The 27,062-nt window shown below is 32.9% G+C and overlaps 1 protein-coding gene across 4 annotated transcripts; it reads left to right on the top strand.

Moving 5' to 3' along the window:
• The first annotated feature begins 2,947 nt into the window (after nt 1-2,947).
• Nucleotides 2,948-13,701, top strand: LOC144567250 (exostosin family protein). Of its 4 annotated transcripts, XM_078317340.1 has the most exons (15): nt 2,950-3,025; nt 3,096-3,500; nt 3,655-3,748; nt 4,450-4,636; nt 5,143-5,401; nt 5,788-5,982; nt 6,311-6,397; nt 6,570-6,704; nt 7,531-7,644; nt 8,180-8,427; nt 8,912-8,992; nt 9,379-9,610; nt 10,318-10,416; nt 10,771-10,956; nt 13,402-13,701. In XM_078317340.1, the coding sequence occupies exons 2-15, from the start codon at nt 3,195-3,197 to the stop codon at nt 13,486-13,488; spliced, it is 2,310 nt and encodes a 769-aa protein (XP_078173466.1). In that variant the 5' UTR covers nt 2,950-3,025; nt 3,096-3,194; the 3' UTR covers nt 13,489-13,701. The 4 variants fall into 4 exon arrangements, 3 of the variants coding, with proteins under 3 accessions (XP_078173466.1, XP_078173467.1, XP_078173465.1); XR_013515378.1 differs by having other exon boundaries at nt 2,948-3,500; nt 10,698-10,956; XM_078317339.1 differs by having other exon boundaries at nt 2,953-3,500.
• The last annotated feature ends 13,361 nt before the right edge of the window (nt 13,702-27,062 follow it).

Raw genomic sequence — 27,062 nt, 5'->3', positions numbered from 1 at the left:
AAATATTAGTTACCTCAGAGGATGTGAATTCGTATCAAATTCCATTTCAAACAATTTCACTGGGCTAATTCTCTATATAGTAGTTACTGGGCCCAATACGTCAGCGAGTAGAAACAATTTTCTTACAAGATCAATAGGCTCCGAAATGGAATTTCTTTTATAAACCATATTAATAAAAATTATTTTAGCAAAGCAGTATGATTATTATTATTTTTTGTTTACAAAAACAAGAAGGATCGAATAGCGATCCCGAATTTTTATTTTTTTGAGACTGAATAGGCTATTCGGTCTTAGTTTTTTTTTTCACTTTTTCACACCAAATGGTGTTGCCATCCATGTAGAACCCAAAAAATTATGGGACCGAAATGCCAATTCGGTCCTAGCTAAAAAAACATTGGGGACCGAATTGGCATTTCGGTCCCATGATTTTTTTTTTATATAAATATCCTTCTTCTATAATTGATCTTTGAATAATCATAGATAATTTTAATGAACTTTGAATAGTAAATGAAACCGTAATCCATTAAAAAAAAGCAAACGTGGACAATAAATAGTAAATGTATTTAAAAATAATTATATGGGTAATTCTTGAATAATCTCTTAGGCTTTTGAAAAAACTAATACCGATCGTTGTATGTCTACCGTTGATAGAAAACTTAAATTGAATTTTTGAGGCACTAAACAACGTTTTTTTTGCAATTATGATGCTTCAAATGCCCGGGGGTTCCCCACGGAGCAAAATCCGGATTCGTCTCATCCCCCCTTTCTGAATTATGGTCATACGACATACCAAGCCAAAGTTATGGTTGCATAAAGTTTTTTAAAAAAATAACGATACTTCCGTGCAAGCTAAAAAATTTGATCATTGAAATTATCTATGATTGTTCAATATATATATTTTAAATTTGATAATTTGTATTTTAAGTTGAATTTTAATAAAAATGTTGATAAATTACTCTACAGGCAAATTAAAAGATTCTACAATTAATAATTACACTACAAAAACTTAAATTACACTAAACAAAAACCTAAATCAGGCCACAGAAAATCCAAAACCACAAAGGACCGAATTGGCTATTCGGTCCAGGCTCATTATAGATTTTCTTTGGCCACGTCGATAAAAATATGAGAAATATCTCAGGACCAAATATGCTATTCGGTCTCAAAAAAAGTAAAAATTTGGGACCGAATAGCCTATTCGGTCCTTCTTGTTTTTGTAACAAAAAAAAAAGTAATTATGCTGCTTTGCTAAAATATTTTTCTTAATTATGGTTTATAAAAAAAATTCTCCTAAAATGTAGAGAGAGATATTCGTCGGATCAAGTTTCAGAGAGAAAGAGAGAGAGACAACAGCGAGGATAAAAAGAAACAGGGTATACTTATATTTTCCACTTCTATTTAAACCCATTTTTTATACAATAGAAAAATTGGGAAGGGAAAATAGGAATTTCATTTAAAGTGAGAATACGGTACTATACATCAGGGGACGGAGGTAGAAAATTGATTAATGAGGGTTAAATTTTTGAATAATTCTAAATAATATGAAATGTTAGAGTTTCTTATAATGATTAATTTTTCTTTTAAAAATGAATGAGAGTCAATAATATAAACTTTTCATATAAAATATGGGGTCATTTAGGTTCCCATAGCATTTTACAATAAAAAATATAAAAAAAAAGCATACATAACTACTAGTTTTTGAAAAAAAAAAAAATGGGGTCAATTGACCCCCATTACATGCATATACCTCCGCCTCTACTATACATAGTGCATATTAGCTCGTATTATGGATTAATAATTTTATTTTCAAAATTCATACAATAAATATGAACTATTCAACACGATCTCCGTATAAAAATGTACATTTAGATCAAATTATATATATATATATATATATATTTTTTTTTTTTTAATTTTTTACTATTTTTTTAGATATAAATTATTTTATCTAAACATTCTATAACATTTAAAAGTGTTGATTTTCAATCTATCTAAAAATATATATATAATTTAGTTGCAAGTATAATTTCATATGAAAATTATACTGACCAGTTTAAATTGAGTCTTTTGACAAATTAAAGTTGCAACTTGCAAGTTGAGTCATACATGTTAAAAAGGAGCTAGTAGCTGCATTATATGTGCTTAGGATCAGATCAGAGTATATAATTAAGTGAATCCGATAATCAGTTAAATTCACAAAAAAGAAAAAGAAAAAAAGGTTGTCATACATCCGTTTCGTTTGTAAGGAAAATTAAAAAAAAGAGAAACAATAACATTGAAAAAAGTACAAATAGATAATATGAATTCGTTCTACAACTAACGACGTGGCTGATTAATTCAGAATGGATATATTAAATAGTACATATTTAATTTGAGAAGAGATATTTTTCAAAGAGGAAAGATTCGATTTTCACAATTTTGAGTTACCATAAAGTTATCACAATTATTTTTTACATTTTGAAAGTCTAAATCATCAATTCAAACTATTTAACATGATCTCCACAATAAAATGTGCTTGGAGATCAAATTATATATATATTTTTTAATTTATTACTATTTATTAAGTATTTTACATAAATTCAGACCATTGAATTTTGTACCCATCTTAATAAATAGTAAAAAAATTTAAAAAAAATGTAAAATTTGATATGGAAGCACATTTTATTGTGGAGATTATGTTGAACGGTTTAAATCGATGAATTAAAATTTAAAAATGTAAAAAATAATTATGATAATCATCTCTTTTCGAAATCGGACAATATGAAATTTCATTTCGAGTGATTTAATTGGGCCTTATTATATATATAGTAGTTACTGGGCCCATTATATCTGCGAGAAAATATTCTCAGTACGGGCCCACTTAATAATAACCTTCTTCGGTTCCTCCCATCGAGCTAGCAAAAACAAATTTCTTAGAAAGAACAAAAGGCTACAAACAAAGAAATCAGAATTGGAAATGGAATTCGCGGCGTGCGTCTGATCGGAAGCTGAGAAGCCACGAGAAATGAAAAAAGTGATTTGAGAAGTAATATCTTACCCTTAACAGCCTTTGTTATTATTTTTAATGTTTTTTCCAATGACTTTTTTGCCACTAGGAGGCATTCTTCGAGTGGAGTACACACAACCCAAATTCCAAATTCAATCATTTCTCAATCAAAGTCCCCTTTTGGAGATGCCCAAATCCAACCAATAACATGCAATCTTGGCGTTCTTGCGCATGCTCCTGGCCGTTTGGTGCTGCTGTGATTTCTCTAGCAGTGTCGATTGCTCTAATCCACCTCTTTTTGACGCCTCTATTTCCTTCTCCACTCGATTTCTTCCAGCAATCGGATTCGAATCCATTACTTGATGCCAATTCATCGGTGGTTTCCACTCTGAAAGCTCAGTTCCAATCGAATTTAGACGGGTCTGTGACGTACCATGGGGCTCCTTGGAAACCTGAGATTGGTCGATGGCTCGCCGGCTGCAGTTCAAACTCAACTCCAGTTGATATAGTTGAAGTATATGCTTTATATTCAAATTATTTCAAGTTTGTTTATTTAGTATTGATTGTGTTATATTCTGGTACAAAACCCAGATTTACCAGTATCAGTATCAGAGTGCAAGGAGATTGTATTACTCGTTCATGTCAATGTCGCATTTTAATTTATGTAGGTTTTAGGTGGAAGAAAATGCAAAAACAACTGCAGTGGACAGGGGATTTGCAATCAGGATTTGGGAGTATGCCGGTGTTTTCACGGATATGCTGGTTAGTGAAGTTAATCATGTACTTTTGGCAGAGTATTATGAGTGAGGCCATGGTGATATGCATATTACACAATGGCCCGCGCTATGGACTCATATCTCCGTTTTGAAAGTTCAAATGGTCGATATGAACCGTTCAACATGATCTTCATATGGAAATGTACTTGCAGAGCAAATTTATATTTTTTTTTAGATTTGTATTACTATATTTTTAGATACGTAGAAAATCACTCGATTTGAAATTTTTGGACCATCCAAAAGCTACGATTTTTTTTTACCTATCTAAAAAAATAGTAAAAAAAGTTCTAAAAATATAAAATTTAGTGTATGAGTACATTTTGATGTAAAGATTATGTTTAACGATTCGGATCGACTATTTGAATTTAAAAATTAGAGATATGGATCCATAGCACGTGTTGATCCGTAATATGCATATTACCATAGCCTCACTCGAGTATTATACAACAACAACCAAGCCTTTAGTCCCAAACAGTTGGAGTAGGCTAGAAATGAAACCCAGTTTGAGCATGAGGGTTTCATTTCCATAAAAAGGCTGGATTGGGACAGGCTGTGCAGAAACTACATAGATGGAGTTCCTCACTCGAGTATTATAGTCAATTAAAATTCATAACAGCTTTCCCCGTCCTCTTGACTTGCGTAACCAATATGGCCAGGTTCAATTATTGCAAATTTAAACTTATGCAGGGAAATCATGCGAAGTGGTGCTGCAATTGGAGTGCAACAAGCCAACTTCTAAAGACCGGCCATTTGGGGAATGGCTGGTTTCAATCTGTGCAGGGCATTGTGACAAAACACGGGCAATGTGTTTTTGTGGAAATGGAACCAAGTACCCAAACCGTCCCGTTGCAGAGTACTGTGGCTTTCAGACAATGTAAGTTCAGGCAATGTAAGTACAGGGGCGGAACTAGAAAATAGAGATTGGGGGGCTGAAAAATCAAATATAGTGTAATTTCATTTTATAAAGGGGGCTAAAAGATATTAATGCATATAAAAATTACAAAATTTAATGGATCAAACTACAAATTTTCAAACTATAGGGGGTGCTTAGCACCCTTTCCCCACCACTATGTTCCGCCCCTGTGTAAGTAGGAGAGTTACTCACTGTCACTATTTCTTCTGTCAGTAGTGCAGTAAGGCTTTACAGAAGTGTTCAAATAGTATCACTCCTTAAGTCCCTGTCCATCTTTAAATCCTCAATTTCTCAAGTGGAGTTATTGATATCAACTCTGCATGCTTAATTTGCCCTTTGTTGAAAATCAGACTTTGCAAAGTCGAACTGAAGCCGTATCTATACAATTGGACCTTAGTCCATTATACCTTGTATTTGCTCATGGCTTTTTAATTTCTGCATGCATCTAATTTTTGTCTTTTCCCTAGACCACCTGCCAAACCTGGTGATCCTGAACTCACGGATTGGACTAAAGTTGATTTTGACAACGTCTTCAGTAGTAATTCAAGTAATCCTGGGTGGTGCAATGTGGACCCACGGGATGGGTATTCGTCTCAATTGAAGATCAAAGAGAACTGTCATTGTAAATATGACTGCACATGGGGGCGATTCTGTGAGATTCCTACCATTTGCAGTTGCCTCAACCAGTGCTCTGGACATGGTCATTGCCGTGGTGGGTTTTGCCAGGTACATAAGTTTAACAGTCTGAATTTGTTCTTGTTATAGCGCATTTTAAGAAGTGCATGAGAGATCAACATAATACTGTGTAATGTAATAGTCCAGATTAATTTTGTTTTGTAGCAATCTTAAGAAGTCTGAGGAGAATTGACTTGCAAATAGTAGTGGTATTATCTGTAATATAACCTGTTACGAATGCAATGTATTTAGTGAGGAAATTAAGCAGAAATAATTTGACGAGTAAGACCTTGTGCCATTTTGCAAAAGCCCAACTTAACACAATGAAGATAAGTATTTGAAAATGAAAATGATAGAACAGTTGTATAAACTCAATTTAAACAGGTATCTGTTTTCTTGGATTATTTTTGTTTACTTTATCTGAGTCATTTTGTCAGTGTGACAGTGGATATTATGGGATAGATTGCAGCATTCCAACTGCTTCGGTTTTGCAAAAATGGCCGGCATGGCTTAGACCTTCTATTGTGGAGGTGGCACATAATAGTCCAAATGTTGAAATTGTTGTTAGAAAAAAGCGACCTCTTATATATGTATATGATCTACCTCCAGAATTCAACAGCCATCTCCTAGAAGTAAGGATTCGTTTTCAAATTTTATGTTCCTTTCTTTTGTTGAAGTTAAGACAAGGTTTACTAATTTGAGCTTTCAAATTTTCATACTTTGAATAAGTTTACAATCTGTACCTAAATAACTATACCTACTTCTTTTTTGCAGTCTTATACAATTTGTCCAGAAAAATTCACTTTTTGGGCTTGGTCTGACAATTTATTGAATTCTGTGTTAAAGTTGCAATGTGTAACTATGAAACCAAATTCAGTGGTTGTTTTTTTTTTGTACCTTTCTTTCTAGTTAAAAATGTAGATGCATGATGAAATAATTTGTTTACCTTCTCTTGGGCAGGGACGACATTACAGGATGGAATGTGTTAACAGAATATACAGTGGAGATAACAAAACTATTTGGACCGAACACTTATATGGTGCGCAGGTACTGTTTTGATCATGTTATTAAGTCCAGAAAACAAATAAAGGAGAAAAATTAAAAGGATTACTTACTGAAACGAATTATTTGAAAATTGGTATTTTCTGGGTATTCTGCGGCTTTGATTGTCACATTTTACCGTGCCAGAATGCCCTTTGATTATTTGTGATTTCCTTAGATGGCTCTTTTTGAGAGCATACTTGCGAGTCCTCATCGTACTTTAAATGGTGAAGAGGCAGATTTCTTCTACGTACCTGTTTTTGATCAATGCATTATAACCCGGGCGGATGATGCACCTCACCTCGCCAATCAGGTAAATGTTTTTTACTCAATAGATAGGATTATGGTCAAATTTTGGCACACTGGCGCAATTATCTTCTTGAGTGTTTTTGTTCTCTAGGTTTAATTTCTGTTCATTTGTTGTTTACTATTGCATAAATTAGGGTTTAATAGGGAACCAATTGCAACATCTCGATTCTGGACATCAAATCAATTTGAATACCTAAATTAATTTAACCCCAGTTGACATCTATTGGAACTTGCTGGTCAGGTCTTGGAATGTCTCGTTAATTAAATTTGAGCATGTTAGTCTACGCATACAGAGGCGGATCCACTCTCAATGAATGGGGTCAATCATTCATTTTCAAAAACTTATACTTTGACACAATTTTGTTATATAATTTAGAATAAATGCTATGAATACTATAGAACCTGATCCTCATACTTATCGTGAAAATTTTATATGATTGACCCCCATATGGAACTCCCGAGGTTTGACACCAATAACTTGGAAGTCTGCCTCCACTCAAGCATATCTGTGTATGCCATATGCTTGGATGCCCATACGTACCTAGTCAGTGCACATATGCTTTGTCGGGACTAGGGCGTGCTACAATGCTACTACATGCGGTGTTTCAAGTTCAAACTTTCTTCATATAAGAGTATAATAACAACAGAAAAACTAAAATACTGTAATAAATTGCGATGAGCATTTCTCATAATATTTATCTCTAAAGGCTTCTACAAGTATGTTAATCGAAATATTCCCACAATCAAAGAATGCCGAAACTACATCAGACCACAGACATCATGGGATAGCAAAGAACAAAAACAAGTTTGTAAATACTCTTAAATTTCAGGAGCATGAATTTCGGAGGACATTTATGGCTCTCGATTACTATAAAAAGGCTTATGACCACATTGTCGAACAGTATCCTTACTGGAACAGATCTTCTGGAAAGGATCATATCTGGGTACGTACATACATGAGTTATTTGTTGAATATTGGTCTATCAAACGGTTTATGTTACTGATAACTTCTCTTTTTCTGGTGCAATTTTTGTATGTAGTATTTATCAACAACAACCAAGCCTTTAGTCCCAAACAAGTTGGGTAGGCTAGAAATGAAACCCAACTTACGTATTTATCATATTTGCAAAATATACTGATATTTTTGAAACTTGCAATCATCCCAACCTCGAGTTGGTGTGAGTGAAAAAGGCAAATTAACTCAATAATAATATAGGAGTGAGGCTATGGTACTTCGATTTCAAAGTCTAAACAGTCGATCCGAACTGCTCAACATGATCTCCATATGAAATGTAATTGGAGACCAAATTTTACATTTTTTAGATTTTTTTTTTACAATTCTATTAGATAGGTAGAATATCACCCGGTCTAAAGATTTTAGGGGGCAAATATTTTACCGATATTTTGTTTGTTTTGCAAACACACGTAAACTTGATTATAATGTGAATTGTGACACTTCTAGTTTTGATGTTGGATCAGTTCTTTTCTTGGGACGAAGGTGCATGTTTTGCTCCAAAAGAGATATGGAACAGCATGATGCTGGTGCACTGGGGAAATACAAACACAAAACACAAACACTCCACCACTGCTTATATTCCTGACAACTGGGATCCCATACCTTCGGAAAGAAGAGGGGACCACCCTTGCTTCGACCCGCAAAAGGACATTGTGCTCCCTGCATGGAAGGTGCCTAACCCCGGTGCCGTGTGGTTAAAACTATGGGCCAGGTATCATTGAAATCTTAATGATTTCAGTTGGTCAATCTTCTATCAATAGTTAAAAATTTAACAACTTTTAAAAGGATGGCTAACTTGTACCAATGATAAATATCTTTTTCTTTTTATTGAAATTCTATTTATTTAAATACTGAAAATGTGAATGGGTGTCAATTAGTATGCAGCAATATGTGCTAATTATTTTATTGAAGGGCTTTTGTGTCCATTAAGTAGCAGCGTTACTGTTGTGATTAACAGTAGTGTTATATTATATTTCTGGAAATGAGGAAAAAGCTCACACTATTTTGGCAAATTAAATATGTCGAATCTCAAATGAACAAAACAAACAAATAACAAACTAGAGCATGACTTATTGAAACAGTGTGGTACAATTGGCATGTCCTTGCAAAATACTTTGTTTAACACGTGCTTTGTATAGTCATTGAGTATGACTTAATTTTTTTTTTTTCTGATTTCTGAATAAAAATTGCAACAGGCCGCGCAAGGAGCGAATGACACTCTTCTATTTCAATGGTAATCTTGGACCTGCATACGAAAATGGCCGCCCAGAAGACACGTGTGTATTTTCATTAAAATAATATATGATTTGGTTGCATGTAAAAGCTATTTCATGTGGAACAACTCGATGCATTTGGCTTTGTTGAATTGAATTTGTACCTTCGGAACAACCACTTGAAATAGGGGTCAAAACCAACATTGGATTCAAGTACAACTAATCATTTCTGGTGAAACTTTATGTTGGGTTCTTTTTCATGATCTGAATCCAGGGTTTACCAAAAGGAAGTATATCCCAAAATTTAAATAAAGAAGTAAAGAACCCTGATAGGTTAGAAATTAAACAAAATAAAAAAAAGAGCAAGCCTGATTGGTATTGGATGGTTCAAACCATTTTTGTGATATTATCAGGACCTTGATATCCTTTTTGTTTGCAACTCATGTCAGGTATAGCATGGGACTTAGACAAAAGTTAGCGGATGAATTTGGTTCCTCACCTAATAAGGAGGGTAAACTTGGAAAACAGCACACACCAAATGTAATAGTAACTCCTTTGAAATCTCCCAAGTACTATGAGGAAATGGCAAGCTCCCTTTTCTGTGGCGTTCTTCCCGGAGACGGATGGAGTGGTCGAATGGAAGACAGTATGCTCAGCGGTTGCATTCCTGTAATAATTCAGGTACCAAAAATGAACTTCACTATTGTTTGGAATTTTGATTGTTTGCAAGTACTAGGCTTTAGGCAGGGGCGGTTTACATTTGCTAAATGGGGGTCAATTGACCCCTATATAATCTAAAAACCCTTTAAACTTGTACTTTAGCTTATAATATTAAAGATAAAATTGCTATACTTACATTTACAAGAAATCTTTATGTGCACCCCCATAGATTAAAATCCTGCCTCCACCTCTGGCTTTAGAGGAGGGAAGGAGGAATTTGAAAAAATTATTTCTTTTTACATGGTTTGCAAATATACATGTACTTGTTGAATATGTAATGTTGCCCATATAAAAGATAAAGTAAGCCTCGCTTATCTAATTTTCTTAATGTGTTTTTTTTTAACAAGTGAATGATCAATCTTATTCAAGTTAAGGTCACTGATTCAATTATTGCAACAATGGAAGTTTTAAAATCCATCTCACTTTAGGAGCTTGGTTTGAATATCTTAATTAAGTATGCTGTACGAATAATGAAAATTCTATATTCGTGCACTTTTTCTAGTACATTTTGCCTGTAGCCATTTTTTGGATGTGGTCATGTATCCCTTGCTTCTGCTTCCGGTTATTCATATTTATACTATACCATACCTAATTGTTGTAGAACAAATAGATTTTTAATATGCCTAATTATCTATTGACATTATTGTGTTTTGTTGTGTGGATGGCAGGATGGAATTTTCTTACCATATGAAAATGTGCTAAACTATGAAAGTTTTGCAGTTCGAATCCTTGAAGATGATATCCCAAACTTAGTATCTATTCTTCAGGTATGCTATACTTGTTAATCATTCAAAATAATTGGTTTATAAACTTACAAGAAACAAAAGCTACCATTTTTTTCTTGACATGACAGGAAGCACCTTATGTTATTCCAAATTGCAATCCAATGCATATTAGTTTTGTTTAGTACCTTGTTTGATAGTTTGGATACCTCTTGGTGATTATATTATGAACAAACATGGGTTGGTTTGGGCAAATATGTTTTTCTAACATTCAGATATTGGCAATTTATCTATGGCATAGTTTGAGGTGTTTTTCCTAATTACAGGAATCACAAGGTGCTTTGTGTAAAAAGTTTGTTAAACTGCTAACTCTGTGTTTTATATGCTGCTATTTTGAAGCGATATAATGAAACAGAGATAGAGCATATGTTGAGCAATGTGAGGAGCATCTGGCAGCGGTTTCTGTACCGTGACTCTATTTTGCTTGAGGCAACCAGACAGCGAGAATTGTTCTCTAAAGATGATGCCTGGGCCGTTGAGTTCTCTAAATTGAGTGAAGATGATGTCTTTGCAACTTTTATCCAGGTACAACAAATTTGCAAAATTTCATGAGTTAGGCTATGGTACTTTGCAATGCACACATCAATCCGTACTATTGATCCATATCTTCGTTTTCAAAATCCAAACAATTGATCCGAACCGTACAACATAATTTTCATATGAATATGTACTTGGAAATCAAATTTTAATTTTTTTAGAATTTTTTTTACTATTTTTTAAATAATTAGAAAATCACCTTATTTAAAAATTCTGGACCATCCAAAAACATAATTACGAATCTGATTGATTGTTTGAACTTCAAAAACATAATTACGGATCCATAGTACGGGCCGATCCGCACTTTGCGAAGTACCATAGCCTCACTCAAATTTCATAGCTGCTTTATTATTTGGAACTGATCATTTAATACGTTTGGATCGTGCAAGGAATAGCTCAAGAATAGCGATTTTTGGGTTAGTGATTGAGAATAGTGCTAACCCAAGGGATTCAAGAATAACACTAACTTTGGCTATTCCGAATTAGTAGAAATGTTGTTTGGATTGTATGTTAGGAATAGCAAATGGAGGGAAGAAATATAATAATGATTTATTTGTTTTTATTTTTTCAACTAACTTTTATATTTGTAATGACTTGTTAAATATATATAAAGCATCATATTTTTCAATAATACTTCAATCTAATATTTAAATTAATATTATATTATATTAATATTTAAACTAATATTATTTTATTTTTAAATTAATATTAAATTTAATACTAATCTAATATTTAAACTAATATTATTTTATTTTTAATTTAATATTTAATTTAATATTTAGTTTAATACCAATCTAATATTTAAAGTAATATTATATTACATTTAATATTCAAAAAATATTATATTATATTTATTTAATATTCAAAAAAATATTATATTATATTTATTTAATACTAATATAATATTTAAATTAATATTTTATTTAATATTAATCTAATTTGATATTATAGTTATTTAATTATTAATCTAATATTTAAATTAATATTATATTACATTTAATATTTAAACTAATATTATATTACATTTAACATTTAAACTAATAAAACTAATAGTGTATTACGTTTAATATTTAAACTAATATTATATTTATTTAATACTAATATAATATTTAAATTAATATTTTATTTAATATTAATCTAATTTGATATTATAGTTATTTAATTATTAATCTAATATTTAAATTAAAATTATATTACATTTAATATTTAAATAATAGTGTATTACATTTAATATTTAAACTAATATTATATTTATTTAATACTAATATAATATTTAAATTAATATTTATTTAATATTAATCTAATTTGATATTATAGTTATTTAATTATTAATCTAATATTTAAAAGTAATATTATATTACATTTAATATTTAAATTAATATTATATTACATTTAACATTTAAACTAATAGTGTATTACATTTAATATTTAAACTAATATTATATTATATTTAATCTAATATTTTATTTAATACTAATCTAATATGATATTATATTTATTTAATATTAATATAATATTTAAACTAGAGGAGGGTTCAAATGCACCCAAATTTTTGTGCACCCAAATGCACCCTATCCTTTTTCTCCATTTTCAAAGTCCGAATAGTCAATCCGAACCGTTAGATGCGATCTATATATTAAGATGTGCTTGGAGACCAAATTTTACATTTTTTGGAATTTTTTTACTATTTATTAAGCCACTTTGAAAATCACTGATCCAATGGTCCAGAAAATGTAAAATCAGCGATTTTCAAAGTGGTTTAATAAATAGTAAAAAAATTCCAAAAAATATAAAATTTGGTCTCCAAGGACATCTTAATATATAGATCGCATCTAACGGTTCGGATTGACTATTTGGATTTTGAAAACGAAAAAAAAAAGATTTGAAAGATAAGATGCATTTGGGTGCACAAAAATTTGGGTGCATTTGAACCCTCATCTTTAAACTAATATTATATTATATTTATTATTTAAATGACTACGATATGATATTTAATCTAATATTTTATTTAATATTATATTTATTTAATACTAATCTATATTTTAAATTGATATTATATTATATTTAATATTTACACAAATATTTTATTTAATACTGATCTAATATTATATTATATTATATTTATTACTAATTTAATATTTAAACATACTTTAATTGAGAGGAATCAAATATTTTATTAATATCACTAACCCCACTAGAGCTATTCTTGCTAACCCACCATTTCTTTGGATTAGTAGAATAGAGCTATTCTTGAGCTAATCCTATTTGCAAATTTGTGTTTGGATCACCAAGATTTGAGAATAGTGGAGCTAACCCAAGAATAACTCTATTCTAGATTAATGATGTAACATGAAGTACCGATCTGAAAGCAAAGTAACCTAATGAATAGATATTTATTTCAGCCAGCATTTGATTTGTGTTTGGTTTGAATAGGTTTTACACTATAAGTTGCATAATGACCCTTGGAGGAGAACTCTGCTGAGACAGCACAAGGCTGGTTTGCCAAAGGCGTGTACATAGATAAAATAATGTGAGGAGGATGATTTTGCAGTTCATTTATTCTTTTAGGTCGCGGGGTTAGAAATATGGATTTTTTTTTTTCTTCTGAGAAAGAATAATATGTATTGCATAGGAATAGAAGTTTATTTTTTCCAATTATGATACAAGATCATTTTTGGAGCAGCAGGCATTTTTGCCATTTTAATTGAAATTGCAACTTTGGCACCTTTCTTTCTTTTTCCTCTCTCGTGTTGACATAATTAGTGTCTGTTTTGACTTTTGAACTAGTTGTGTCATCCTCTGACATGACTATTTCCCAAGTTAACCTCTTGTTCTCAAACAATGTTAATATATTATTAAATTTGGATTACAAAATTATGATGGTGATTTTTTGCATCTTTTATTTTTGTTTTATTGTATTTTAGTAATTCATGAAACATATTATTATGTTGACAATTCCAATATATGGGTGGAAATATTTGATAGTAATCTCATTTACAAATTGGTTGTTAAACTATGAACCTACTTATATATTAAAGTTTGCCTATACTTGTTGTATATTTGCTAAAAATTGCATATATATTCCAAGTGTTGATGCAAATGGAGATCTGATGGTGAGACAGAATGAGATCGGAGAAGAGAAATAGAGACGGTCTACCCGAACAGTGAACGAAATTCCGGATTCCGGTCGTATAGCGCTTTCAAGAATGTGATCTACATTCTACACTATGAGAAGTTGTCTCGGGCTCTCGGCTAACCAAAAGCCACATAGAATGCAATTGTCTCCGGGAGCCAATTCCTTTTATATCAGTTAATTTATAAACGACCTAAAAACAGTTGATGGAGCGTTGATAGCGAGCTATAGTAGTGTGCAGTTTATATGTTGATTGATCAGCGTGAGATAGGGGTGTAAACGGTCGAATACAGATCGGATAGTGGTCTTAATTACCGTATCTGTATCCGGTATCCATTATAATTTTTCGGATACGGATACGGATTCGGATAGTCTTGGATACAGATATGGATATAGGGATTCGGATAGACTCGGATACGGATACGGATATGGATCGGATATTAAATGTTACGGATACAGATCGGATATCGAATGGATACATATATTTTTCATAATTAGCTTGTTGGTTACAAAACATCTATTATATTATTAAAATATAAGTCACTAATTATGTCATAGTGTTATATTATTTATCAAAATATATAGTTATATGCAATTTAATAAATTAATTTAAGAACATATAGCACATTTGTTGTGGTTTAAAAATGTAAACGATCGGATACGGATAGTTAAAAGTCTTACAGTATCCTTATCCGTTAAAATTTTTCGGATACGAATAGTCTCGAGTACGGATACGGATCAGATAATTTAGGTAATTTTTCGGATTCGGATCCGGACGAAATCGGATACTATCTGATCCGTTTACACCCCTAGCATGAGAACTTAATAATGAACAAAATGATTATGCTAGATATTTAGGTCTCTTGACAAATCAAAGTTGCAACTTGTAAGTAGAGTTATACATGTTAAAAAGGAGCTGACTACATTAATAGAGCAAAAGGATATGTGCTTAAGACCAGAGTATATGATTAAGTGAAATCGATATTCGGTTAAATTCACAAAGAAAAATAAAAAAAGTCGTATATCCGTTTCGTTTGTAAGGAAAAAAACAATAACATTTGTAAAAGAACAAAAAGTGACTCTATGGTACTATACATATCATGGTTGATCGGCAATACGGATCAATATTTTTATTTTCAAAATTCTAACGGTCGATCCAAACCGTTCAACATAATTCCCATATAAATATGATTGCAGACCAAATTTTATATTTCTTAAGATAGATAGAAAATCACTAAAAATAATTATTTTCTATCTATCTTAAAAAAATATGTTTCTATCTATTGTTTTTGTGCCTCAATCATGTCTCTCGCATCTTTATTAAAGTTCAAATAGCTGATATAAAACGCTCAACATGATCTTCATATTAAAATGTGCTTAAATACCAAATTTTATATTATTATTTTTGAAAGTTTTTTACTATTTTTTTAGATGAATAAAATATCACCTTTTTTAGACCATCTAGAAACACTGCTCACATTAACGGTTCAGATCACATTGTACATATTATAGAGTAAAAAATATACATATAAATTGCATGATCATTTTACATATAAATTGGTTAAGAATATGATATACACTGTTCACCAAAGCTATTTTATAGAATAAAAATTATACATAAATTGCATTTAAGGAAAATAACAACATAATTTTGAAATTAATTAATATTATTCTCATACATCGAAATGTACCCAATCGGTACATGCAAGTGGGATGTTTTACCCGTCTCCAAATTATTTAATAAAAGGAATAAAATAAAAGTTTTTTTTTTTTAATACCTAAGATTTGCTCTCGCGGTTGAAATAAATGGCAGAGGACCTTTGTTACAATTTACAAGTACCTTGTTCATAAATGAAATTGGAACATTCGCCGATTAATTCCCGACTCTGGAATTATAAGACATGCACGCCAATGCAAAATAATAGGAAAAAAAAAATATTTTAATGTTTTCCATCAAAACCCAAAGCGGAGCACATATATAACAAACATCAATGAATTATATTCCACCAGCAAAAGAGAAAAAAGTTATATGAGTATATGACATATCTAGAAGACAAGAAAGAAAATATTCTGACCATATTCCATAACATCTCCAAGTTGACCAAGCATGCATCTACTTGCACTAACATTCTATGCATCTTCAGTGTGAGCGCCGAGCGTGTGCCGTGTATTAGATGATGAGTCAAACCATCCGCAATACCGCTCTCACCAACCGTAGAATGGCTATTATTAATTGTTATTAAAAAGGTAACGTCCCTTAAAAAGAATTGCAAAATCCCTCCCCGATTCGAACAGAAACATCAGAAAATCTCTCATACGTATCTACATTCGTCACAGTTTTCTTCGTATCACAGGTCCTGACAAGCAATGCATCATTTCTTAAGATCTGCATCACAACGTACGGGCCAACTTTGAGCACCAGCAGAATCATTTATTTTGTAATGACGCAATGTTTTATACTTTTATTGTCATGCAACTCCTGATCAGAAAATAAGAGTTTCAATGGACCATCCTGTGGGAGACCAACCTGCATCTTCTTCAACTGAGCTATGGTACGTGTACGTACGGTGTACCACCTCTGCACCTCAAGTTTCATGGTTGGACCCTGAATCAACTTCACAGTAACACGCAGAGTACTACTAGGTCAGGCCAACATCTGAAGCACAGGATTAATTGTTGTGTACACCCCACATGATACGTGTCCGATACAGCCATACAGGTACAGTATGCGTGTCGGTATTGGATACGTGTCTGATACAGGTACGGAGCTATATATGAGGTATACTTCAGGATCGATAACATAGTGCATGTTAGAGAGATTTCAGTCCGGGCCCACTAAATAAAAGAATTTTTACCCAGATGACAGAGCAAGTTCTCAGCGAGCAGAAACAGAAGGCTATGAAATTTAGAGAAAAAGAAATTCGTCGGATGAAGTTTCCGTCAGACGGAGAGAGACAACAACGAAGATAACAGAAACAGCGTATATTTGACATATGGGACTTCCTTCATTACAAAAGTCAAAAGAGAGAGAGGGAGAAAATAGGAATTTCAGACTTTCCCGTACATCATATATAAGCTGTTCAGTGCTCACTTTTATACTTCCCATCATTTGGCGGGTAAAGATTTTAACATAGCAGTTTTGACTTCATGAAGCGCACGAACAAGATGCAGTGCTATTTCGATTCTATAGTTTGTGTGCTGTATGAAGTCAAAACTTCTTTGTTAAAATCTTTATCCCATTTTGCTCCCATTATGCTCTGTTCACCGGTGAAATAGGGAGAAACTTTTTCAATAAAAGTGACCGAAAGACTGATAGTACTTGGTATCATTTTTCAAACAGTGTTAATAGTCGTGCAATACAGTTAGATCAACACCTATTCGGACTTAATAAACAAAATTATCAGTTGAGCTGTAGTCAAATACAAACATACTGATAGAAGATCGATGCTCATTTACAAATTGGTTGTTAAATTTTGAGCCCACTAAATCTATTAAAGGTAGCCTGATACTTGTTGTATATTTGCTAGAAATTGCATATATAGTCCAAGTGTTGATCCAAGTGAAGATCTAATGGTGAGCCAGAAAGCAATCGGGAAGAAAAAGAGACATGGTCTACCCATGCAGTGAATTAGGTTCTGGATTCTAGCGCATATGTCGCTTAGAAGAATATATGATCTACACCATAGAACGCAATTGTCTCCATGAGCCAATTCCTTTTATATCAGATATGAGATATGCATCCCAATGCAAAATAATACTTAACCTTGCAACAGTAAGAGACTCAAAATAAAAGCAAAAGAAATATTTTCTTTTAATTCTTATCCTCAAAAACGCAAAGCGAGGCACATATATAACAAACATCAATGTATTCCACCAGCAAAAAAGAAACAGTTATATGACACATCTAGTAGACAAAAAATATTCGACCATATTAATATATATAACCAAATTCCATAACATCGCCGAGCATCTACTTGCACTAACATTGTATGCATCTTTTGTGTATTAGAACAAGAGTTGAACCATCCCCAATACCGCTCTCACCAAAAGTAGAATTGCTATTAAGAAAGTCAACTTCAATACCGTTCACAGAAATAGGTATTTCACCATCGTTATTAAGAAGATAACGTCCCTTGCAACGAATTGCAAAATTCTTGAGATTGAGATTCAGCCTCTCCCCAATTCGAACATAAACATCAGAAAGTCTCTCATGCGCATCTACATTCATCACAATTTTCTTTCTATCAAGGGTCCTGACAAAGATCTGTATCGCAGACGGGCCAACTTTGAGCACAGCAGAATCATTTATCTTGTAATGACGCAATGTTTTATTGTCATCCAACTCCTGATCAGAAAAGAAGAGTTTCAATGGACCGTCTTGTGGAGACCAACCATGATCTTCAACTGAGCCATGGTGTACCACCTCTACACCTCAAGTTTCATGCCTGGACCCTGAATCAATTTCACAGTAACATGTAGAGTACTACTAGGTCGGGTCAACATCTGAAGCACAGCATTGTTGTGTACACCACATGAAGCAAGTGTTTGGTCCTCGTCAAGCATTTTACCAGAAAAGATGACAGTTTGTTGATCAGAAGGCACCCCCTCTTTATCATGTATAGCCTTTATGTTTGATACGGTGTCCGAGGTCTTTACATTGAGTTAAATTGATTTTGTGAGGGTCTGGATTACAATTGTAATGCCATCTTTGACATACAAGTCGATGCATGAGTTTGCATTTATATTATAGTAGTCTAGGGTTTGGGTGTCAGAGTTAACCTTGCAAAGGACCATACCTTGCCGGTTACTGTGATAATAACAAGACTGTCCTTTCATTGCCATGGAGGCATTGTGCAGTTCTTTGAGGCTGTCCATCTCCATTGCACATCATCACACACCTGATCCGATAGTGAAATTTGCATCAATTTTGCGTTGATAATGTGTTATAAGATGGAAACAATAATTTTCCGTATTTTGACAACTCCATATTGGATCAGATTTTCAGTACAGAGTCGTCTGTTTATGTCTCAGCAATGGCTTCTTTCATTTATCTGAATTTTAGAGTTACAAGAAAAACAATTGAATCCCATCAGGTGTTAGATTAATTGGATTTTAGCTAAGATAAATTTGGAACTAAATCTATAGAGTCTGCCTAATGCACCAGTTCGTCTCTGTGTTTATCTTTTGCAGCATATAACTTGTTGGATTTGAGGAATTAGAAAATTTAAAAGAGATGTTTAGAAAGTATGGTGTGATTTTATTTACTTTCTTCTTCTTTAAAAAAAAAAAAAGTTACAAGGTTGAATGAAAAAAAAAATACAATTTTTCAATTTATAGAAGGTACCCGGTCATCCTTTGCCGTTGTTTGTCATTGAAATTTTAAATCTATGAATTGTTAAAAAAATTAAATAAAGTAAAAATTCAAATCTTGTCACTAATTTTGTTTTTACTAAATTTAGTTTAATTGAACTAAAACTGGTAAAGACCAACGGTTAATTTATAACAATCTTCTGGGATATAGAATTTTATTGGGTGGGCTTGATTTAGCAATATTTATTTGTCTTATTTATTTACTTATAGAAGCCACAGTTCCCGTCCAATTCTTTTCCTAAAACAACTTCAAAAACTGACTCCCTTCTTCAATTGCTCGGTACAGAGTGTTACTGTACCTACTGGTACACAAATCGTATGGCGATGGACTCTACATGGTTTATACACAACTGCACAATAGAGGAGTAACTTATTTGTACCAACAAATCCTATGGAAGCTCAAAGCACTGAGAAATGTCATAATTTTCATCTGACACAACAGGTGTTGCTTGCCAGAGGGTGCACTTACAAGAATATATATGGTCTACACTATGCGAAGCTATCTCGGCTAACCTGCTCCACATAGAATGCAATTGTCTCTGTGGGTCAATTCCTTTTATATCAGACAATTTATAAAACGACGTACGTAGAAACGAATGATGATGCGTTGATAGCACTCGTAGTGTGTTGTTTATATGTTAATTGAACAGCATGAGACCTTAACAATGAACAAAATAATTATATTTCGATATTCTTAATACATGTGCTTAGGGTCAGAGTATATAATCAAGTGAATAATGATATTGTGTTAAATTCACAAAGAAAAATAAAATATGTCATAATGAATCAAGAAAAATCAAGTTATCCGTTTCGTTTGTAAGGATAATTAAAAAAAAATAACATTGGTAAAATTAAGCACAAATAGAGAATGCAATCGTTCTTTACAACTGAACGACGTAGCTGCTGATTAATTCAGAATGTGTATATTACATAGTACATATCAATTTGCATCCATTTAGGCATACATATGCATGATCGATGCACTAAAACAAAATAATAAAATACATATTAGTGGTATAAATTGATGATGATCATATATCCTGCTCGTGATTATTCTCGGATGCACCTTTAAACCTGATAGGAATTTCTTCGAAGAAAAATCCAACAGGAACTGGTGTCACTGTCGATTTTGCTGCTCTTTTAATCATTACTTGGGTCATCTGGAAATAATACATAAAGATTGTTATACTTGATGGCGAGAGAATAAACTCAGTATAAAACAAAGATACAAAAATAAACTCATTATAAAACAAAGATTGTTATACTTGGATTTCAACGGTTTGGATTCGTGATTCGAAATCAATCCGATAGTCTTTTGGAGGTGTGCTCACCAACCTCTCTTGATGAGCACATCACATCCTAGTTTTGCTCATATATAAATGTCTAAAACAACTAAATATATTAAATTTAACAAACATAAATGATGCAAAAAGGAAAGAGGTAAAGAGGCAAGGATATTAATAGCTAGCACTGGTTTGGCTTCATGCAACGCATCAGTCATATATATATATATTATTTTGCACTCTTTTGCTCATTGGCTGCATGAAATCAAACCAGCACTGTTAATATCTTTATCCGACGTGAAGGGGTTTCATAAAGCTTACATTGACCCATGCACTGCCACCTACAGTCGATTAATTGGCAAGTTATATAAAGCTTCTTAGTACTGCAAACATCTAAACAGTTTTTCCAGCAAATCTGATTCTTGTAAGCGCTGATCGGTTGAGCTAACAAGATTATGATGAATAATCCGAGCAGTATCTTGCTCATCAGGCCCGCCATTATAGTGTTTGAGGAATTCTCTGTTTTTGTTTTTGTTTTTAGAGATTCACAAAGAAGAGGAAGCGGTACATTGATTAACGATCAAAGAGTTTGACACTTGTAAGCGATGTAATTTGCTAAATTTAGGCTTTTGTTTGTTGCATTCAAATCCTATATCTGTGGATTTGTACTAGCTAGGCGTGTGTTTGACTAGTGATTTGTCAAATGTTTCTAGAGAACGTACATATCCATTAGTTGTCTTATATTTTGCGGTAGAAATTTGTTGGCTACTTGTGTTTTGCAATATATTTAATTTATGGATATGAAATAATAAATGAGAGGAGGGGCATCATTGGTAATTATATGATTCAACATGTCTTAAATATGATTTTGATATTAATTGGACCACTAATAATCAATTTTGATTGTAAGGAACTTGTCCGAAGAGATATACAAAGTCTTATTCAAAAGTATTTTCAAACCGATTTCAAATTGATGGTGACACAGTTAAATTCGGACACAAAATATCGCAAGTTATTTTATACAAGATAATAAAGCATTCTCGCCTCGAATTCACACTCTCCGTTATCTGATAATTAAGGACATATTTTACTATTAGTAGATCCGAACCGTTCTTTTTAACTAAACACGAATCTTAAAGCCCAATAATACTGCCCCTGCGCTAGCTCGAATCCTAAAATCTCAAACCGTAAATCCTCAACAGTACCTGGGACTGGGAGGATACGAATCCACTGACCTCTGGCTCTGGGTAGTAAAAAATAAAATAAAAAATGAATCAGAATCCTCCAGGTACCTGACTCAAAGTAAATCGAAACGGACAACTCAGATTAACCCAAAACAGTGCCTATTCAAGATGACGCAGGAGCCAGTATTATTTGTCCTTTGAGATTCGTGTCAAGTTAAAAGAACAATCCTCGACCATCCGTTTTCAATTTTCTCGAGTAAGGTAACTGGGGACGGGGGTGATCCGAATTCCATAAAAATGGAGGAAAAATACATTTTGTTGCAACTTCTTAGTGCTATAGAGATATCACATCATAAAAGCGACACATGCACGTTAGAAATATTATTTTTACCCAATCTACATGATTTTTTTTATTTTTTATTTTTTTTACAAAAACCACAAAAATCGAACAGCCAATTCAGTCCCGCATTTTTTTTTAGACCGAAATGCCAATTCGGTCCCCACTTATTTCATAGATTTTCGTGAAAAATAGTGTGGCCATCGGTGTAATATATGGGACCGAGATACCATTTCGTTCCAGTGTTTTTTCAGCTGGGACAGAATTGGCATTTCAGTCCCATTTTTTTTTTTATAAATACCCTTCTTCTATAATTGTCATGGATGCAGTGCATAATCAGGCTGGAACTATAATTACCATGCAAAAAAAGTTTAACCAAAAATTTAATTAGTAAATCTAAATCCAAATCGATATTAAACAAATACCCTCGTATTCGCCATGTATAATTTGTGTTGTTCTTGAGGTAACTGCAATAAAGGTCCCGACATTTTTATTAATATCCAACTTATTAACGTAACCATAATTGTAACCACAATTCATTGAAAACATCATAAATGTAAACATAATTAATTGAAAACATCAACAAAAATACAAAATACTTTATAACTACATTTTAGAAGATTTGCATACGTAATTCTTGATATATCTCTTTGAATTTTGAAAAAAAAATTATTATCGTGTAAAGGACATATATTGAACAATCATAGATAATTTCAATGATCTTTGAATAATAAATGAAACTATAATCCATTTAAAAAATAAACAAACACACACAATAAATAGTTAATACATTTTAAAATAATTATATGGGTAGTTCTTGAATAAATTCTTAGGCTTTTGAAAAAAAACTAACACCGGTCTACCGTTGATAAAAAAACTTAAACTGAATTTTTGAAGTACTAAACGAAGTTTTTTTGCAATTCTGATTTCGTTGAGTGCCCAGGAATGATTCCGTCAGGTGGCTGGGGATGATCCCCGGTGGATGATCCCTGGGGCAATGTCCTGACAGTCTCGTCCCTCCTTTCCGAATTGAGTCATACGCGCAAATCTGACTTTTCTAACCAAAGTTATGGTTGTTTAAAGTTTTTTTTTTTTAAAAAAATGATGCTTCAATGCAAAAACATCGATAACGCAATGATGCTTTATGTCCGGCTTAACAACGGCAGAAGTGCATCGATGTTTCATTGCCAAAACATCGATGACGCACCCATGCTCTATAAACGGCCATAACTTTATTATTGTCAAAACATCGATGACGTCAAAGGTCCTAAGGGTAGTTCATCATTCATTTCTCAACACGCGGTCACAGAAAATCTGAAATCACAAGGGATCGAATTGCCAATTCGATCCCTTGTAGTTTCGAATTTTCTGTGGCCTCGTGTTGGAAAAACTGTGAAATCAATGGGAATCGAATTAACATTTCGGTCAAAAAAAAAATTGTGGGATCGAAATGTCATTTCGGTCCTTATGTTTTTTATAAAAAAAAAATAATAAATCATGTTGGTTCGGTAAAAATGAATTTTGTAATTACGGTTTATAAAAAAAATTCCACGCACTGTCGCTACATAATTTTAACCCTACTAGCATTGATCTCCTCCCATTTTCGACAACATCTTGGTGTGCGACGTTTGAGGTTTCATGTTCTTGGAAACTTCATCAAGGGAGACAAATAATGCGCAGGCAACCGTTTACGCGCTCCACTTGATTGGAGAGGTATGACTCGTAACACTCTGCTAGATCATGTGTGTAGCATGATCCATAAACTGCGTGTGATTGATTTATTGTTTATAGTAAGACCTGGTCTAGATCACTAGAGAAAATTTTGAAATATACTTGCTAGCCTAGACCATAACCCAACAGTATTAACTCAAAAGAGCATCTTTTGAGTTAACACATATCGGCCATTTGATTTAAACAGAGCTAATCTGTCCACAACCTATAATTCAGAGGACCTTTTAATGTATATCTAGTATGTACATATTTTAAAGTGTATCGGACGGTCCGTATACATTAACTCAAAAAAGAATTGAGCTGACATAGCAGCTGGTTGATATATAAGTTTAATTTCAAAATGAAGATATAGAAATAATGGGCCGTGATACTCTAAACAAACTTCAATGGAGTCCAAAATTATGGCGATATTTGGTAGTTGGTTAATTTACTGCCTACTCAGAAGTCAGAAGCCATGCCCACAAACTATTTATTGAAAGTCATGTCAGTAGGGGTGTAAACGGATTGGATATTATATGTCCGTATTGGGATCCGTATTCAAAAATTAAATATGAATATCTGATATCTGAATATCCGTACAGATATGAATACAGATACGGTCTTCAATTTTAATTATTCTTATCCGAATATATAGTAGATATATACCATATAATTTTATAGATATTATGAAAATATCTATGTATATATCTACAGATATTTGATATTCAGTTTGTATCCATATATATTGTCTAATATTGTAACATCCCGGTATGTATTTTTAATTATTTTGTACTTATTTGTAATATTAAAAAAATTACAAGGTTTAAATGTTAAAACATAAAACTTTAAAGAAAAATATAAAAACCAACGTGGCACTAAGGCCACGTGGCCTCCATGCATTCATCTCCTTAACACCATTTTAATTTGTTTCCATCTTCATATGACTCGGTTAAAAAATAAAAACAGAGAAAGAAAGGAAAAGAAAAATAAAAGAGAAAGAGAGAAGAAAAATAGAAAAAAATATAGAAATATTTTGATTGTATATTCGATTGGAATTCCGACTACGTCGCGTTGATTCTGAACAAGTGTTGTATCTCGAATTGGATTCCTGAATTGATCGCTATCAGGTAATCATACTTCTCTATAATCTGTGTTTTTAATTTGTATAGTTAAACTTGATACTTGATTGGGTATTGAATTGGGTAATCGGATTATGATAGTGTATTTAACTGAAATATGGGGTTTAGATACTGAAATTGTTTTTAATAGACTGGAATACTGGGAATCTCCTATTTCAGGGATTCCAACTGAAATGAAACTGATTTTATTGAAAACCTAGACCCAACTAGTATTATCGGTTAAATATGCATACATATATAATCTGATTTTTAATTGTGTGGATTAATCCAGTCCTGTTGAAATGGTTGTTTACTGTTATTAAGCCAATTATAGAGAAGTTGCGTCATTAAATAACTGGTTACTCGGCTTTGTAGCTGACTCCATATTGTTTCTGTTTATTTCTATTGCGACGTAGGTTGACAGGACGGCGGATGGATGTGAGAATGTCGTTCTGTCGCATTGCGTGCCTAACCTGGCCCCCGAGGCGTGACAAATATTTAATCCGTATCCGTATCTATATCCAAAACATAAAAGCGGATATGGACGTGGTTTACTGCTATCCGATCCATTTGCATCCCTACTAGAGTCATGTGCAACAGAAAACAATAGGTACATTTAGTGGTTTAATTATACCCGATCCGGGTAGCCCTTACCTTGCCCGTTCGTGCCCGTTCGTGCCCGTTGCCCGAGGTACCCGTATTCGTGCCCGGATATAGACAAGTAAACGGGTATAAAACGGGCCGGACGTCGGTTTTGGAGCAAAAACTCGAGTATACCTGGACCGCCTTGAATTAACCCGTGCCCGCCCGGACCAGACCGGGAACCTGGTTTACCCGTACCCGTGCCCGTGCCCGTATACCCGTGTACCCTACCCGTTCTACCCTACCCGTGTTAGTTTGTAATAATCTAGAAGTCAATAATACAATAATTTATCATAAAGCTTTGTTCATGAATTGAATGTTTAATTATATATCATTTTGTTGCCTTGAATATTATTGTATTATGGATCATTTCGAATTCATGACTGAAATTGTGAAACTCCATAATTAAGATGATGTATATTCTTAAGAAGTCACTAACCGAGGTAATTAGCAGGAACACTAATTAACCGTTACTAGGTTAGTATGTGGATTAAAAGATGGTTAAGTTTTACAAACCATAGACACGAGATGTCATTTTAATCACATAGATATATGTTCTAGGAACATGGTATTTGACAGACCTCAAATGAAATATTGAATAGAATTGTGTTTGTGTCATTAATGTTTTCATTCAGTGTCAAGTTCTACAGTATGAGGTATTTATCGTTCCTACAAAGTAATATGTATGTGTGAGTGTTATCTAACGCTGTCCGTAAAAAGCAGTCATAACGGTAGCATTTCCATATGTGTAGCTTAGCTGAGGAAGTGATAGTCTACCAAAAGTACTATTTGTCCCTCGTATTTTATACGAGCTATAGCATCACTGGGCCCCTTGGTAGAGTTAGATTATCTGCATGCGGTATAATTACAAGAGTAATTATATTTGATAGTCTACTCAAGATCAAGAAAAGATTCAGTTAACAAGGATGACACACATCTACCTTGAAACTGATCTGATAGCTATGAGACAGAAGTGTTAGTGTAATAATCTAGAAGTCAATAATACGATAATTGATTATATATAAAGCTTTGTTCATGAATTGGATGATTAATATCATTTTGTTGCCTTGAGTATTATTGCATTTATGGATCATTTCGAGTTCATGACTGAAATTGTGAAACTCCATAATATAGATGATATATACTCTTAAAAGGTCACTGACCAAGGTAATTAGCAGGAACACTAATTACCGCTGTAAGGTTAGTACGTGGATTAAATGATGGTCAAGTTTTACAGACCATAGACAAGGAGTTGTCATTTTAATCACATAGATATATGTTACAGGAACATGATATCTGACAGATCCCGAATGAAAC

This window comes from Carex rostrata, chromosome 16, assembly GCF_964058835.1.
Source record: "Carex rostrata chromosome 16, lpCarRost1.2, whole genome shotgun sequence".
Taxonomy (NCBI): domain Eukaryota; kingdom Viridiplantae; phylum Streptophyta; class Magnoliopsida; order Poales; family Cyperaceae; genus Carex; species Carex rostrata.
Note: the sequence above shows the minus strand (reverse complement) of the source record. Positions and strands in the feature narration are given on the sequence as shown.